General features: G+C 41.1%; 1 protein-coding gene across 4 annotated transcripts in view; it reads right to left on the reverse strand.

Annotated features, from left to right (window-relative positions):
- CDC42BPA (CDC42 binding protein kinase alpha) overlaps positions 1 to 18,301 on the reverse strand; it is a 323,508-nt gene that overhangs the window by 90,220 nt on the left and 214,987 nt on the right. For all 4 annotated transcript variants that reach the window (XM_065400287.1, XM_065400286.1, XM_065400285.1 and 1 more), the window contains exons 12-15: positions 15,998 to 16,131; positions 13,684 to 13,926; positions 13,295 to 13,405; positions 7,583 to 7,830 (exon numbers count right to left, since the gene is read on the reverse strand). In XM_065400287.1, the coding sequence (XP_065256359.1) occupies positions 7,583 to 7,830; positions 13,295 to 13,405; positions 13,684 to 13,926; positions 15,998 to 16,131 (736 nt within the window). The remainder of the gene's footprint in view (positions 1 to 7,582; positions 7,831 to 13,294; positions 13,406 to 13,683; positions 13,927 to 15,997; positions 16,132 to 18,301) is intronic.

Below are 18,301 nucleotides of genomic sequence, written 5' to 3' on the forward strand. Positions count from 1 at the left end.
TGTATCTTCTGGTATTTCCTGGTGGCTTGTAAGTCTGTTGATTGACAAGGAGCTGGGGGTGGGGTGATGACTGTAAGGAGACGGTTTAGAATACTTCCTCCAATGTGCTTGGGTATAATTCCACAGGGAAAGGAGGGTCATCTGGGAACCTTTGAGAGAGTGTAATGATGCATACATTTTTTGCTGAGCAGAATGTTACTCTCAAAGGGAAGGTCCTCCCCACCATAGCTTGGACTTCCTTAGAAAACCCTGAGGAGTGAAGCCAAAAGCCCACCTCACGATGACTACTGAAGTCACCATGGTACAGTGTCAGACACATTGAGTAACACTTGCAGGGACAACTGCTATGATCTCAGTTTATTATAATTAATAAAGTCATTTTTCAAAATAAGGGCCTGGTAATTTACTATCTGCAACTGTAGGCTTGCAAAAGATACACTTTTTCTCCTAAGGAGGGCCAGTTTTTTAGTGTCCTTGTCAAAAGGGGTAGACCGAGGCTGGTGCAATCTGTAGTGCTCAGTGACAGCCTGATTACTAGAGAATTTGGGATGGAGTGGGAAAACAAATATTCCTTCCCATCAGGTGGAACAAAGTATCTTTTCTCCATCCTTTTCGGAGTTGGGGTGCAGGTGGCTTGAGTATGTCAAACCACCTTGGTTGGTTCCAAAGTGGCATGATTGATGGGAAGCGCCTCCTTGCTAGGGTCTGTAGTCTGGAGGATATCCAGAAACTTGTAAGCAGGGTCTTGAATTTCCTCCAGAGAAATCCGCAGAGCCTCTCTGATTCTTTTCAGGCAGTCCAGAAATTGTTTGTAATTATCAGGTTGTGAAGGTGAGGGCAGTGTCACTACCTCGCCAGGAAATGAGGAAGCGAGAGCTGCAAGTGGATCGAGTGGCTCTGGTTGATTGGCTGTTCCTTCTCCTCACAGCACTCCTGAGGGGGCTGAGGCTCTTCCTATGAGGTGCTCTATGTCTGTATTCCAGCTCTGATCTCCTGGAGTCAGGAGGTCTAAAGTAAGCGTCGGGAGCCTCAATAGGGTCAGAATGTAGTCTTGTATGGGGGACGGTACCACTGGTCCTGGGATTGATAGACTGTCTTGCAGGAGAGATCAGGCACCCATGAGGCTCTGGAATTCCTGCAGGGGCTAAAGTCAAGTCAATGCATAAGCCTCAATCTCTCCAGAGGAATACAAGTTCTCGGAATCTATGTGCAGTTCCATTAGTATCAGCAGCTGAAACCACAGCTGGTGGAAGGGACTAGCAAATAATGTACTGACGGCATAAGTACCACTGTGGAAATTACTGGACCTGAGAATAGCGACAACTCCAGGTCGGTATTAACTGCTAGGTCCTCAAGGATGGTATACCCAGGTGTAGTGTGAATGTCTGTAGGTGGAGCTGACAGTGCAGACTTGGGTCTGATGGTAAGTCTTGGCCTCTCTTCTTGCGGTGTGGAACCACCAGTGCAGAGGGAAATCACTCTCCCCCCTCCTTCACTAATGATGGAGCCGGACGCGCCCCTTGCATAGGTGGCAGTCTTTGAGTGTTCTCGGATCTCAGTACTGATGGTACTGGCCCATGCTCCCTGGCAACTCCAAACACATTCACACCAAGGTACAGAGTCTCACCTGACTTAGAAGCTGTAGGGGAGGCACTCCTCTTCTTAGAGGGCTTAGGTGGGGATTTCTCCCACTTCTTATTAGTGTGTTTTTTCTTACCCTCTTCTTGTCTGTGTCTGCTAGAGCCTTTAAGTCTGGACTGGGACTAACGTAAACCCGGTCCAGATGGGCAGTAATAGGTGGATCCTGCTGATGTACAGCAGAGTCAGAAGACCCAGAGTTGGGTTGTGGCCTCATGGAGAGCTCCATCAGATGCATCCTAAATCAGAATTTGCAAGAGCATCTTGTACGAGGTGGAAATGAACAATAAATCTTGCACTTGGATGGAATGTGAGCCTCTCCGATGCAGTACAAGCAAGAGGCATAGGGATTACCAACTGGGAAGACCCTGGGGCAGGCCATGCAGGATTTAGGGCATAATAGGTGATCTGAATGGTGGGGATAACGGGGGCAGAACTCCTAATTCCAAAACACTATCTATCTACACAAAGATAAAAACTATTTACAAGAAAACCTGAGAAGAAGGCAGGAATGCTAGCAAAGCTGCGTATACTGTTGGAGTTACGTCTTGGACCATGAGCAGTAGATAGGAACTGGAGATATGGCTGGTCTGCGCCACCTTTATACCCTTGGTTTGGAGCCTGAGGAGGTGCAGGCATGGAGCAAGGGCATTGCTAGTGAAGAATCTTCCAGTCTCATGAGCATGGAGTGCATGCACACCCACAGCAAATACCTCTAGGGACCAGCACTTGAAGAAGAACACAGCATTAAAGTTGCTGTTCCCTGCTTCTTGCCTTCTCTTTCACTCTTCTGCTCAGCTCCCACACTGTGGTCATAGAAGTGCAAGATCCCATAAACCTGCCTTTCCTCTTTGCATGAACTACACCTTTGAGGTCCTTCTATCTTGCTTCCTGCTGTGAGAAAGATTAAGGAAACTGATGGGCCACTGCCTGTAAAGCACTTTGAAATCTTCATCAATGATGGTGCTACACTCAAACTATTATTACTATTGCTACATTATCCAGTTAGATGAACTTGCCTTTACTGACGAATACCATTCAGTGAACCAGGTCCGGCCTTAGTGAAAATGGTGCCCTGGGCGAACTTGTATTTTGGCACCGTTCCTCCCCCTCCCGCCATCACCCCTGACTACTACAGGCTCCCTGGGCTCCTCCTCCCTTCCCACCCATCACCGCTGGGCCATTACCTATGCTTCATATGGCCACTTGGGGATCTGGGGCAAAATCAGTATTTGGTCCTGCTAGTGAAGGCAGGGGGCTGGACTCGATGACCTTTCAAGGTCCCTTCCAGTTCTAGGAGACAGGATATCTCCATTAATTTATATTATTTTATTATGGAATGTCCACAGGAAAGTCCATTCAATGTAGATGGGTGTCTCCCATGGTCCACTGTGAGTTAAGAATCCCTTGATGAGCCACTTACTTTGACTAGTCCCTTCAAGATGTGCTGGCTAACTACCTTGTGGGCGTTACCCCAACATTTGAAATACAGGTATAGCGCCAATATTCCTAACTTCAAATACAAAAATGATACATGCATACAAATAGCATAAACATATTCAGCAAATCATAACCTTTTCATAGACATCTTACATGTCACATTTTGTACAAGATTTGTTGCAAATATATAATAGTGGTTGCAATAATGATCTACATGGTCATATTTTAATCAGATAACATCACAATGAGTAACTGCTACAACTAGCAAATTCCTAGGCCACTGTCAGCAGAAGCGCAGATGTAAGAGTGGTATGGTATATGGTGTATTGCCACACTTCTGTGCTGCTGTGGTGGCTTGTGGTGCCTGGCGCTTGGCCTGCGGCTTAAGGCAGGCTTTGCGCTGTCACATGGGGGCTGCATCTTGCCAGAGCCTATGCCCCCCCTGCAGCCCCTAGCCACTCTTGGCTTACCACGAGCATTTTGACAGGAAGTACCAAGCAGTAATAACAACAATAATAATACACGTGTGTGTGTGTGTGTGTGTGTGTGTGTGTGTGTGTGTGTGAGAGTGAGAGAGAGAGAGAGAGAGAGAGACTATGTTGGGGGATTGTGTGAGAGACAGAGTGTGTGTTGGGGAGTGTGAGACTGTGTGTGAGAGACAATCTGTGTTGGGGGACTGTGAAAGACAGAATGTATGTGGGCGTGAGAGCCTGTGTGTGTATGTGTGTGTGTTAGGGAAGTTTGAGAGACAGTGAGCGCACTGTCACTTAAAGTCCTCCCTAACTCACGTGGAAGTTTTGCTCCTCCTGGCCCCGGCCTGGCCAGCCCCCGCCGGAGACCGAGCGGCGCAGGGCCGCAGGCAGGGAGGGACTTGGCTCCGCTCCGGGCAGTGAGCAGTGGGCTGCACCACCAGTTACCGCCCCGGCTGTGCTGCTCTGGGCTCCCCAGGGCTGGGGCAGAGCCAGAGCCCTCAGCCGGCTGGCTGAGGCACGAGTGAGGGAGGGGCCAGGGGAGCGGGGTCAGGGAGAAGCCCGCCAGCCCAGAGTGGGGGAGGGGCTGGAGAAGAGAGGAGTCCGGCCACAGCCAGCCAGGGGAAGCCCGAGTCCCTTGTGGCTCCGCCTGGCTACAGCGCCCTGGCCCTGGGTCCTGTTTGCCTGGCCCTAAGGCTGGCCCTGCAGTGAACATTCAAGGCAAATTGTAAGCTTCCCCACATGACAATAAAAGCAGGTCTTTGACAAATCACCCTTTCAGTACACATGAAAAGTCTTGTGTATACAGTGGCATGGTGACAGACGTTAGCACTGAATAAAACCAGTGCAGATCAGCATCTGCCCACCTTAAACTATTGTTCCCGGGCCAGCAGAAAGTGTAAGCACTAACTGAGCTCTAGCATATTATTTGTCCAATGAAAAGATGAAAACATCAAACAGGGAAAAATGCTAAAAGTTATTTAAGCTACAGTGGGGCAAATTCTTCCCTGACTTACAACCCTGCAACTCCAGTTACTTTAATGGGGGTGGTAAGACAGTGCAGAATTTGACACAAGGAAGAGTAACTGTTCCACCTCATCACATATACTTTTGAAGATGGCTAGAATAGGGTGTGATACCCTGTCACCCCTTTATTCACCATTCACATAAAATTAAGATAGGTTTTGCAGAAAGTATGCCTTGTGAAGTATCATTCTAAAAGTCTTGATCTGCAAGACATTAATATCTCGTTGGATTGTATGTGCTATTAGGTATGTGAAGTTATGAAGTTTGGCTATGTATGTGTTACTGAAACATTTTGTGAGGTTGAAAACACCCACAAGCAGCCTTTCAGGTACAATAGTAAAAAGGCCAAACAATCTTAATGGCTTCTTGTGGAAATGCACACAAACATAAGGATTACCCCAGGAACTGCATACAATAGAAATCTCTCAGAGTTAGCACTAGACAACGGGAACTGTTTGACCTAGGTCACAGCAAAAGAGCTTTCCAGCAAGTGGGAAGATGATTTAAAAGGGGGAAATGACATCATGATGGTACCTCCCTACAACAACACACCTGGAAACACCTGAGGAACAAAGACTGAACTGGGGAAAATGATGGTCCCAGGCTAAAGGGATTTCTAGCCTGTGTATGGAAAAACTGGGAAACCCAAGCTGCAAAGCAAAGGCAAAGGCAGCCTGTTTATCACTCAGGGTGAGAATTTGCTAATTCATCAAGTATGTTAAGCCCAGTTTGTGTTTTTGTTTATTTACTAGGTAATCTGCTTTGATCTGTTTTCTATCACTTATAATCACTTAAAATTAGGGCTGTCAATTAATCACAGTTAACTCACGCAATTAACTAAAATAAAATTAATCGCGATTAATCGCATTTATAACAATAGAATACCAATTGAAATGTATTAAATATTTTTTGATGTTTTTCTACATTTTCAATATTGATTTCAATTACAACACAGAATACAAAGTGCAGAGTGCTCACTTTATATTATTATTTTTTATTACAAATATAAGCACTGTAAAAATGATAAACAAAAGATAGTATTTTTCAATTCACCTCATACTAGTACTGAAGTGCAATCTCTTTTATCATGAAAGTGTAACTTACAAATGCAGATTTTTTTTGGTTACGTAGCTGCACTCAAAAACAAAATAGTGTAAAACTTTACAGCCTACAAGTCCACTCAGTCCTACTTCTTATTCAGCCAATCAGTAAGACAAATAAGTTTGTTTACATTGACGGGAGATACTGCTGCCTGCTTCTTACTTACAATGTCATCTGAAAGTGAGAACAGGTGTTCGCATGACACTTTTGTAGCTGGCGTTGCAAGGCATTTACATGCCAAATATGCTAAACATTCGTATGCCCCTTCATGCTTTGGCCACCATTCCAGAGGACGTTTCCATGCTGATGATGCTCATTTAAAAAAAATGCGTTAATTAAATTTGTGACTGTACTCCTTGTGGGGGAAATTGTATGTCCCCTGCTCTGCTTTACCCATATTCTGCATATATTGCATGTTATAGCAGTCTCAGATGATGACCCAGCACATGTTGTTCGTTTTAAGAACACTTCCACTGCAGATTTGACAAAATGCAAAGAAGGCACCAATGTGAGATTTCTAAAGACAGCTATAGCACTTGACCCAAGTTTTAAATATCTGAAGTGCCTTCCAAAATCTGAAAGGGACGAGGTGTGGAGTATGCTTTTAGAAGTCTGAAAAGAGCAACACTGATGCGGAAACTACAGAACCCGAACCACCAAAAAAGAAAATTAACCTTGTGCTGGTGGCATCTGACTCAGATGATGAAAATGAACATGTGTCGGTCCGCACTGCTTTGGTTCATTATCAAGCAGAACCCATCATCAGCATGGACGCATGTCCTCTGGAATGGTGGTTGAAGCATGAAGGGACATATGAATCTTTAGCACATCTGGCACGTAAATATCTTGCAATGCCAGCTACAACAGTGCCATGCGAATGCCTGTTCTCACTTTCAGGTGACATTGTAAACAAGAAGCAGGCAGCATTATCTTCTGCAAATTGTAACCAACCTTGTTTGTCTGAGTGATTGGCTGACCAAGAAGTAGAATTGAGTGGACTTGTAGGCTCTAAAGTTTTACATTGTTTTATTATTGAATGCAGGTTTTTTTGTACATAATTCTACATTTGTAAGTTCAACTTTCACGATAAAGAGATTGGATACACTACAGTACTTGTATGAGATGAATTGAAAAATATTTTTTTATTTTTTACAGTGCAAATATTTGTAATAAAAAATAAATATAAAGTGAGCACTGTACACTTTACATTCTGTGTTGTAAGTGAAATTAATATATTTGAAAATGTAGTAAACATCCAAAATATTTAAAATAAATGGTATTCTATTTTTTTAATCACGTGATTAATCGCGATTAATTTTTTTAATCGCTTGACAGCCCTACTTAAAATCTATCTTTTGTAGTTAATAAACTTATTTTATGTTTTAATCCAAACCAGTGAGCGTTTGACTAAGGTGTCTGGGGATAATCTCAGCTTGGTTACCACAAGTGTGCATGGTCCTCTTCACATTGAGGGAGAGGCTGACCGGGTTAAACCCATATACTGGCCAGATTTGACCAGGTAAGATGATACTGCTCTGAGCTCCTAGGCTGGGAGGCTGGTGGTTAGAGAGCCTGCATGTAACTGCAGCTGGGTGTGTCCCTACTGGTGTGAATGCTGGTGAAAGTGAAAGCTTGGAGGGCTTTGCACCTTGTCACAGCAGCACAGTGTGAGAGGGAGCCCAGGCTCGTGGGTCAGAGGGCTCAGTGGTACCCCAGATCCAGGTGGCACGCTGGGGGGAACCCGTCACATAGGGATTTCAAGTTTATTTATTTTCATCTATGACACTAGATATACCAATATGTCTCTGATTGCAGCCAGAACCCTGGTGTGATGGTGTGGTCTGTAAATGCATTTGAAGATACTAAGGTATCTAGAGTTCACTGGTGAGCTGCAGGGATACACTTACCTCTCTCTCCTGGTCTTTTCTAACTTGTCTTTCAAGATCATGATCTCTTTCTTGAGGGCAAGCTGTTGGCTCTCTGCATCCCGCAGTTCTTTCTTCAGGGATTTGATTTCATTAGCATGTATTATTTCTCGTTTGGACAGTTCCTCTTCATAGAAAACACTCTTCTTTTCCAACTCAGCCTTTAATTTGGTGATCTCTTGCTGATGTTCTGTGCTGCTCACCCCTGGTGAGCGACCAACTTGCTTTTGCTATAAAAGGGACATCTCAAAATTAGTTTTCTTGCACTGCAGATCACCGCAAACATATGCTTAATAATAATTTAATCTTGATATACACAAGCTGATGTTTATAGAAGGCACGCTGTGAGGGTATAATTTATACAATAGACTACAGTTAAATATATACATTTATCTCAACTGCGTAAAAGTCAGTGTGAAAGTAGAGTCAGGACGGATACTCCTCTCTTTACCAGTGAGCTAGTCCCTAAAATATAGCATAATTTTCAGGTCTTTGTACAATGTGGTTATACTGCCATTTTAAATGTAACAGGCCACCTTCCTGCATTCATATATATGCAGTCAGAAAAAGATCACAGGGTTCAATTCTTGTATATCCCAGTCCTGGTTCCCCCTAAATCTTTTGAGTTCACATATCTGGAAGGCTTACAGCATCAAGTTCAATGACATTATGGAGTAGGAGGGTTAGGGTCCTGGGTCCAAAGTCCACATATTTTAGTATGTCCTCCTCTGAATCCCTACACACAAGCCCCCTTGCTTGAATTCCTAGAACGAGCAATTTGTGGAGGCAGTGCAGAAACTCCAAAGCTGGTCAGAGTGCCGGTGCCAAGTACCATTTTGATTGCATCATTTTGTACCCTTGAGTCAGGAATAGCAAAAAGCACCAGAACATGGCCCATCATATTTAATTTATCATTTCTATCACAGCATAAAAGCTAAACAGCTAGTACTACTTCATTCTATGTCAGTTAGGGTGCTGGAGAGCTGTTTGGCAAGATACTCTGCTACTTGAATGCTCCTTACATATTGCTTAACTTCGTTTCGAATGCAAGAGGTTAGTCCTGCACCCATTGAAGTCAATGGAAGTTTTGCCATTGATTAGTGTGGCAGCAAGATCAGGCTCAAAATCAGGTGTGGCCTATGAGATTGGCACTATTAATAATCTTCTGCTATTTTACATTAAAACCCAATACTCATTTTTAGCACAAGAGTACTTTTTAAAATAAAAACATGTACTAATTCTCTTTTAAAACCCCCTGAAAACTTTTTCTTATTTTTAAATATATAAAAGAAAAAACATTTAATAAAGCAAAACTGGGCTTCAGGAAGTGCAATTATACTGGAGACCTGTTATTTAGCGTGATTGAAACTGGCCTTGTGCCTTTTAATGCACCTGAGGTGTTTGGGTACCTGGTTATAACCACACTTTGTATCACGCACTATTAGAATATTCTCAGTCAGAATCAATCAGCTTGACTTTTGTACCTTTACTTCTGCTGATGCTTAAACAGAACTTGCTAGCTGCATGCTGTGCAAGAAAGTCCAGATGATTTGAATACAAGGACTGCTGGAGACCTCCTCAAGAAAAAATGAGCTTTGCAACTAGTGTCAGCATGGGAATGCAGAATCCATGAGCTGTGCAGTTCCAGTTTATAGCATCACAAGATTTTATCTAACTCAGCCACAGCAAAACAAAAATGATTTATTTTGATGTTCTAGCTACATGGGGACACTCAGAAGATTTTCTGCTTGGCTTCAGAGAGATTAACCTTTAGTGACACTGCTATAGTTTGCTTGGTTTGTTTCAGGGCATGTATCTCCCTTTGTAGATGAATCATCATCATCATCCTCATCAATGGTGAGAAAAAATCAAAGATCTTACCAGACTTAGTTATGTTAAGAATCCAAACTTGTGATACAAAGGGTTTTAAACAAGTGATTTAAAGGTTTTGTGGTTATAAAAGGCTGGCTGATACAACTTGATAGGGAAGATGAAATATATACATTTAAGTTGAATAGGTATACGGTACATATTGGCCATACAATTTTTGTTTATATTATTATTTTTCTTAACTTAATAATTTGTTGCTACTCAGGTAGGCAACAAAAGCAAAAGGGGTGTGGGGCTGGGAATTTCAGTATAAATACAGTCTAAATATTTAACATGCCTAATTTATTTATTTTAAATTTGTTTACAATGTTGGTATCCAAAAGGTCTGGGAATATGCGCAAAATATTAATAAAAAATTCATGTAACACGCAGATGGGACGGATGTTCAAAAACCTCCATCTCCCAACTCAGACTCTCACACCACACCCTCCTGTTCACTTAACCCTTCCCTTCACAGAAAAATAGCTTGGGATAATAGAGAAAGTTTGAAATTCTGCTGACCTAACTTTAACATTCAAAAACCATGAAAATTATTCAGCAATATAATAAATGTGGTTTTTAATTTTTGTTGGAAGAAACAGCACTAGATATTTGCATTTAAGTCTACTGCAATAAACAGGAAGTGGAAGACCCTATAACGTCTATAGCAGGGGTCAGCAACCTTTCAGAAGTGGTGTGCCGAGTCTACATTTATTCACTCTAATTTAAGGTTTTGCAAGCCAGTAATAGGTTTTAACGTTTTTAGAAGGTCTCTTTCTAGAAGTCTATAATATATAACTAAACTATTGTTGCATGTAAAGTAAATAAGGTTTTTAAAATGTTTAAGAAGCTTCATTTTAAATTAAATTAAAATGCAGAGCCCCCCGGACCGGTGGCCAGGACCCGGGCAGTGTGAGTGCCGCTGAAAATCAGCTCGCGTGCCGCCTTTGGCACATGTGCCATAGGTTGCCTACCCCGGGTCTATAGAAATACACTGGTAATAATAGTAGCAATACAATTAAATAATTTGGAAATCGAAAAATGCTTCTTGAATATTATTTAAAGAAAGTTACATTTGCCCTTTGATGGGAATACAGTCCTTGTCTTATGTTACTTATATCTCTACTATTTTCAACAACAAATTTTTGTTATGATTACAAAAGCAAATACAAATGGTAACCTATTTCTGCATGTATCTTCTCCCTACATGTCATACAAGTCATTATCTGCTCAGTTTACTAACACAAACAAGTTTTCATTACTGTCAGCACTACAGAACCCATAGAGGTGTTAAAGAGTAAACTATGTCTTATACGGCCTCATGCACCATCCACAATTGCCATCTAAATTCTGATGCCAGACTCTTTATTGCTGATGAAGATATATGAAGCAGAAGGAACACAGCTTCATTTCCAGCTGGTAGGCTGGATTTGCAGCACTAGCAGCTTTATGAATCCTGTGTTTGGGACAAACTGATTCTTTTAAGGCCTAAATTCTGTATTCTACTTAGGAAAGGAAGGCAAAATGAATACAATAGAACGTCAGAGTTACGAACAGCTCGGGAACGGAGGCTGTTCGTAACTCTGAACAAAACATTATGGTTATTCTTCAAAAGTTTACAACTGAACATTGACTTAATACAGCTTTGAAACTTTACTACGAAGAAGAAAAATGCTGCTTTCCCTTTATTTTTTTAGTAGTTTACATTTAACACAGTACTGTACTGTATTTGCTTTTTTTTTTTTTTTTGGTCTCTGCTGCTGCTTGATTGCATACTTCCGGTTCCAAATGAGGTGTGAGGCTGACTGGTCAGCTCATAACTCTGGTGTTCATAACTCTGAGGTTCTACTGTAAATATGCACAAAAGAGTTTATGAACAGTGTCTTGTGGATGGTAAGGGTCCCACAGAGATCAATGGCAAAACTATTATTCATAGATTTTAAGGCCAAAAAGGACCTTTATGATCATCTAATCTGATCTGCCTAACACAGGCCATAGAATTTCACGCAGCAATTCCTATTGATAAGCCCATAACTTCACAGGGAACTACTGCATATGTTTTGGGAAGATGTGCTATCTTGATTTGAAGAGTTAAAGTGATGAAGACTCCACCACATCCTTGATAAAATGTTCCAGTGGTTAATTACTTTACTGACTTAGATAAGAACATGGTTTTTCCCTAAATGCACACTCACCTTCATATGGAAACCAAAAAACCAATATGTTCCTAATCTTCAACTCTGAGGCATATATCTTCAGAAAGTGGAACATCTACAGAGCACACCACACAACACCAAACCACGAGATAACATTTGTTCTTTGAATAAAATCCCTGATCCTGAAAATACTAACACATGTGAATAATCCCATTGAAATCAGTGGGACTATTTAAATGCATAAAGTTACTCTCACTCTTAAGTATTTGCAGAATTGGGACCTACATCCCCCAGGGGCGGCGAGTTATATACACTCGTGGGGCTCTGGCTCCAGCAATATTCAGGGCCCGGGGGCCCTGCTCCACCAATGTTTGGGGCCAGGTCTCTCCCCCAGCCCCGTCTGCCACCCCCACGTGCCTCCCCCGAGTGTCCCCCAGCTCACACTTGCTGCCCCCGCTCACCTCCCCCGGGGCTCCGGAGCCTGCAGGCTCCCGGCATCAACTGCTGCCGCAGGGTCCTAGTGCCCCCCATCCACTAATGGCAGGGCAGGCTGCCCTTACCCTGCCCTTCCGCCCTAGCCCTGAGCCTCTCCAATGCCCCAAACCCCATAACCCCATCCAGAGCCCTCATCCCCCCGCACGCTAATCCTCTGCCCCAGCACTGAGCCCCCTCCTGCATCATGAACCCCTCATCCTCAGCCCCACAGCCCTCATCCACCCCTCTGCCCTAGCCCTGAGCCCCCTCCCACACCCCAAACCCCTCATCCTCAGCCCCACATCCCTCACCCCTGCACCCCTTCCCAGAGCCTGCACCTCTCACTCCCTCCTGCACCCCCACCCCTTGCCCCATCCCAGAGCCTACACCCAAACTCCATCCCAGAGCCTGCACCCCCACCCCCTGCCCCAGCCCCGAGCCTGCACCCAGCACCCAAACTCCATCCCAGAGCCTGCACCCCTCCTGCACCCTAATCCCCAGCCCAGGGCCTGCAGCCCAGACCTCCTCCCCCCACCCAAACTCCCTCCCAGAGCCTTAGGCAGGTGGGAGAGAGGAGTTTGGGGGAGACGGGTTCTGGGCACCACCAAAATTTCTACAAACCTGCCACCCATGTACATCCCCATGCTTGGCTGAGCTATGTAACGATACATTCGGAAATGTTCCTTTACAGGGACATCAGTTAGCATCAGTTATTAGATCTTTGGTTCTATTTAGACTTAAATATAATTGAAATATGCAATTATAAAGTAATGTTTAATACATCTCCATAGAGATCTGAATGTGCTGATTAAGTTTATATGCAACTATTCACTCATGCTGAAAAATCAAACATTACAAAACACTTCTTTTGACTTGTAAAGTGAGCAAATAGTTATGAAAGTCATTGACCAGGAATAAACACAGAAAACCCAGGTGTCACTATGATAGAGATGCTCCTCTAAACATAGTTAACATTTAGCATGAAAAGAACGAACTGGTTAATAGTTTGCGATTGTGGGAAGTTTTCGTTTTTCACATAGCCTTTCGTAAAGACAATTTCATACAAATTTGCCTTTAAGTTCAATACAGAGTGAGGTCACAAATTCACAATACCCTCTTGGTACTGAAAGCAATTTTACAGCTCAACTCCAAGCTGGCTATTAACTTTAAAGGCGTTGAACCAAAAAAGACTAACCTTTAGTCCTTCCAGTTCACTCTCCAGCTGTTTAGAGTACTGCTCACTTCGCTCACGCAATTTCCTGTCCTTGGATGCCTCAGCAGCTGCAGCTTCAGCATGGACTTCCAGCTACAAAAAAGGGTAACAAATTCTTATTTTTCAAAACAAAGTTATATTTTCTGGTGTAAGAGCTGAATTTTAAAGACTAGAGTGAAAAATTCAAATCCCTAAAGAGAAATTGGATTTTGTATATGAAGTAACAATCAAATGAATAAAGAGTTAAAGATGTACAGACTACGACTTGAATATATTTTTAAAAGGCAGTGAAGTAAGCATGAATTTGTACGAAAATCCTCCACATTTAATTACCACCTTAAAGACTCTACAAACTCCTTTTCACTACTTACTTCTTTTTTGAGTCTTTCTGTTCTCCGTAACTCTTGCCTTAAGATTTCCACCTTTTGCATCACCACGTCCATCTCTTCCTCTTTATCTCGGACCTGGCGGGTAAGTTTCTGTTTTTGAGAGTGCAAGTCTGTCAGCCGCTCATTCATCTCTGAGAACTCCTGCATGGCCAGTTTCCGCTGGCTGTGTGCATCTTTTAACTCTTTGGTTTGGGATTTTAATCTCTCACTAGACTCCATCAGTTCCTACAGTTTAAAAAAAAAGTTATAAACCTATAAAGCATTAGGGCCAAATTCTGCCTTTAGATGTGTGCATGAGTGAATGGGAGCCACATATATGCATCCAAAGACAGAAAACTGGTAACAATATATGACACAGACCAGGTGCTTGCAGTGAGAATTCTTTGTAAAGGTAGTGGGACAGATTATGATCAGCTGAAGTCAGTGGAATTGCTTCAATCTATATCAACTCTAAATTTGGCCATTATGTAGATCTAAAGCAAAGGCTTTCAATACTTTTAAGCTCCAATCAAATACATGATCTTTGCCTTATGTTTCCAGTACCACTTAACCGAAATAGAAAAAAAGTTGCATCATTAATTTATTTTAGCTGTCAAATAAAAAATGCAGTGTTAAGTGAATGAAAACAAACCCTTTGGAAGTCAACCTCCTCCACACAGCCATTATAACTCCCATAAACAGGGTTGGAAGGATTCAATTATTATCACTACACATCAATAAATGATGATTTCGCTGTACACACACAAACCTACAAAAATATTTCCATTTATAATAATCAAAATTTACAGATAGGCCAAGTAAGAAAAATGCTGCTTGAGAACTTATTAGAGTTTGATTTAAGAATATTTACTTTGTATAGTTTGACATGTGATGTTGCAAGTTATGTTTTAATGGTTACAAAGCTTTAACTTTTTTGAATCTCACCATCTACTGTTGTTAAATAATTATTGCATGACTGCCCTCCTCGCATATATGTGAAAATTTAAATCTATAAAAATCTAAAAAATATGCTCAAAATAAACATTGATATTATTGGTTGAAATTATAAAATAATAAAAATCAAATGCTGCCAAGTCTACATATACTACACCACAGTATTGAATGCTGCAGCAAGTAGCACCAACACAAGAGAATTATCCCTTTAAAGGAACATGGGCATATAGGGAAGTCTATCTTCCGTGGATAACTCTCCAGGATAACAACTCAGCTTGACAGAGTTCAGAGTAAACTCTAAGGATAATATACCTCAGCTACTGTGGTAAGATTGAGTCTCCACAACAGTTGGCTAGATGTCATGAAACAATCAAAATGAATCAGTGGAGAAGAAGTGAGGAAAAGAGAGCCTGAGTATGCATGTAACAGGAACTATAGGAAAAAAATAATTTGCAATTTTGCTGGCTACACAAAGTCAAGAGCATTTTCCAAATTTTCTAGCATGTTAAAGGAACCTTAATGCCCAGTATTGTCATGAGGACAGAGAGATGGTCTCGCTGGAAGATATGAAGACACACTGAGGGCTTTGTAGGTCAAAACCAACATCTTTAACTTCGCTTGGTAAATTAGCACCCAAAGCAGAATCCAGGGCACTAATTTTCATGTTTTCATATTCTGCATGCCATCCTTTTTCCAAGTTGATTTTAAAAGTATAGCCCCATGTAGAGTTCATTGTGAAAAGCATGTATTTATGGTAGCAAGATCTGCATACAAGAGAGAGGATTGCAACTGCCCGAGCAAATATAGAAAAATAAGGGGACGAGGAGAAGAAATGGCAATGGTGAAAAATATTGATGTTTTTCCTCCCAAATTATTTCTTAAATCCTCAGATGTGCAGATCTTCCTTCTCCCTCCCCTGGAAGTGTCCAGATACCACAAAGCTAATGTTTCTTGAATATCTGGAGCAACATTTCCCAATATGCTTATCAGACTTCAGATTAAATCCTTACTCTGAAGTCGTTCATCTATGCTTTGCCTACTAGCCGTTTTAATTATCACCTTAATCTGAGGCCAGGAAAGGCTTTATGTGCAGCCAACGTAGAGATCACTTCATGGATCTGTTTAAGGTCTGGAATCAATCTGCTAGGGACCACCCATATGACAGTATACATAATGCTTTAAGAAATCTCTTTGTGTCAAAAAAAGAAGTCAGAATGCAGAAGATGAGTGATACATTTGTACCACCTTCTAATTAATTTTACTCTGCAAATGAGATGTTAAGACAACTCTCATTTTAAGAGAAATATAATAAAAGTAAAACTGGCTTTATTGTCTAGAAAGGTATCTGACAAAGCACTTGTACCTTATTAAGATCCTCTCTCTCTTGCTTCAGTGCTCTAATTTGTTTCTCAAAAGCCTTGATTTGTCTAGAAGCATCATCTAATTCTCGTCGTGCAGAACTGGCCTCCTCCAATTGCTGTTCCAGCTGACCGGAATCTAAAAAGAAAAGGTAATGCTAAATATGTTAAGAGGAAATCATGCTTACTATCCATTAGCATAGAGTTTGGATGACCTAAACTGTTTTCATTTGCCTTCCCTTATGCAGGTAGTATGACAAATATAATCTCAAACTAGGGTTGGTGTTTCGGGGTCTTTTTAAAAATCTATGGTTTTTGATTGCCATGTTTGTTTTTAATGTGATGGAACAGACGCAGTTACAACATGTTATAGTGTGACATGCCAAATGACATACATTGTCATTTTATTATGTGATATAATATGGCAAATAATACCTCATTTCATAATTTAATACAATATGACATGTGTCTTTAGCTATTGTACACAGGGATGCAGCATATTACCTGACACATTTCAAATGACACTGTATCCTAATATGTTTTTTTCTTCCCCCCCTCAAGCAAAAAGCAGCAGCAAAAAAATGCTGGGTTACTCAAGAGCTGGCAAGCCTTCTTCTGTTGATGATATTCAAATTATTTTCAGATGGTTTTATTTCTAGAGTTAACAGCATTTGTGTTTATGTGACCTGCTTTGTTTATTATTACTGTAACTACAGGAAGGCACATATTTCTGAGAATGGTTTATTATAAACTGTTACTCACTTAGAAAACAAAAGTAATTTTCAAAGCATATCCAAATTATGTCAAATATAAATATACCCAAAAGATACAACTTCAAAAGCAGAATTGCAGAAAGTATAGTAGACCACTGAGAAGTTTGTGAGGGAAAGGAAAATGCATCATAAATTAATTCCTGTTCTTTGCTACCTCTTTTCTTAAAAGTGTGTATTTGGATATATATCACACAACTGTGGGTTAAATCCTGGCCCTATGAAATCAATGTGAGTTTTGCCATTGACATCAATGGGGCCAGGATATCACCCCATATGCTTGTATCTACATAGTACAAACAGAAACACATACACACTTTTAATAAAAACCTGAAGACCTTACTTTTACTACATTTTCAGAAATGCGACCATAACAGCCTGGCTCTTAGAGCAACCAAATACAAATACACATACATACACACAATTTTTAAGAGCTGCAAATTTTGGAGCACAAGGATTTTATAGGCAGATGAATAACTATTAACTTTTATCCTTATAAACACTCTATACTGTTTTAATTTGTTGACTCTTATTTTAAAACTTTAAAAGAATGTGCTTAAACTACAGATAGAGCTCAATGCCAGAAATTATTAACTGCCTATCTCTTGTATTCTACTCTGAAGTCACCAGCAGAAGAAAGTTTATCTGCAGCTATACTGAGCCAAGATAAATTTCTCTTCTATGCGTGAACTACTTTGTTCCATAGCTCTATTTTCTTTCTTCTTTGGCAATATGAAGGATTCCTCAAAGTTTTCTTCTATGTGACTTAGAGAACAAAAAAAAAAAAAAAAACCCAAAACCAAACAACTTTAACCTCAAAAATTGAAAGCATATGTTTGGTTGTCATTTCCTGGAAGACTGAATAGACAAAAATGTCATGATTTACGAAGGTCTCATTGGGGACAGCCCTGAATCTGACAAATTTCAAAATTAATTTTCACTATCTTCAACAGGTACTCACTATTAGACTAGTCAAGAAAGCAGGTAAAAGACTTGAACCAAAAACTGGTAGCTACATTTTAATGATAAACAAGAACTCTTCATCCAGATGCAGATATCTATGGATATAAAGCAGCTATTCACAGATATGCAGGGCTCTAATTATAGGCTTAATTCATTAGTCATAGGGATGGGCCGAAACATCTGAACTTTCTTAAAATTCAAAGGACCTAGGGTTTGTGTTTAGAGATAAGGGCCAACCAGAATGTTGGCTCTAGCTTCTGGTCTGAACTCCCCCAAAGTTTGGAAGTGTTCAGATACAAGTATTTAGTTTGGGCCCATCTCTTCTCAATAGCCAAGTTTTATAATCTATGCCATAAAAAGCATATGAAAACACCTACAGTGCAACATTCCTGTCCCATCACAAACTTTTATTGGATGGGATCAGATTAGTCAGAACATAAGGAGCAGCCCAGATCGTTCTATACTTCAACAGTTGGACCAGACAAGGCATTCAAGTATACATTGTGGGAAAAAACCATGCCTTGGCGGGGAACAGATTAGGTAACCGTATAGCTCTTTTTTCTCTCTTATTTCTGT

Source organism: Emys orbicularis, chromosome 3, assembly GCF_028017835.1.
Source record: "Emys orbicularis isolate rEmyOrb1 chromosome 3, rEmyOrb1.hap1, whole genome shotgun sequence".
NCBI classification, from domain to species: domain Eukaryota; kingdom Metazoa; phylum Chordata; order Testudines; family Emydidae; genus Emys; species Emys orbicularis.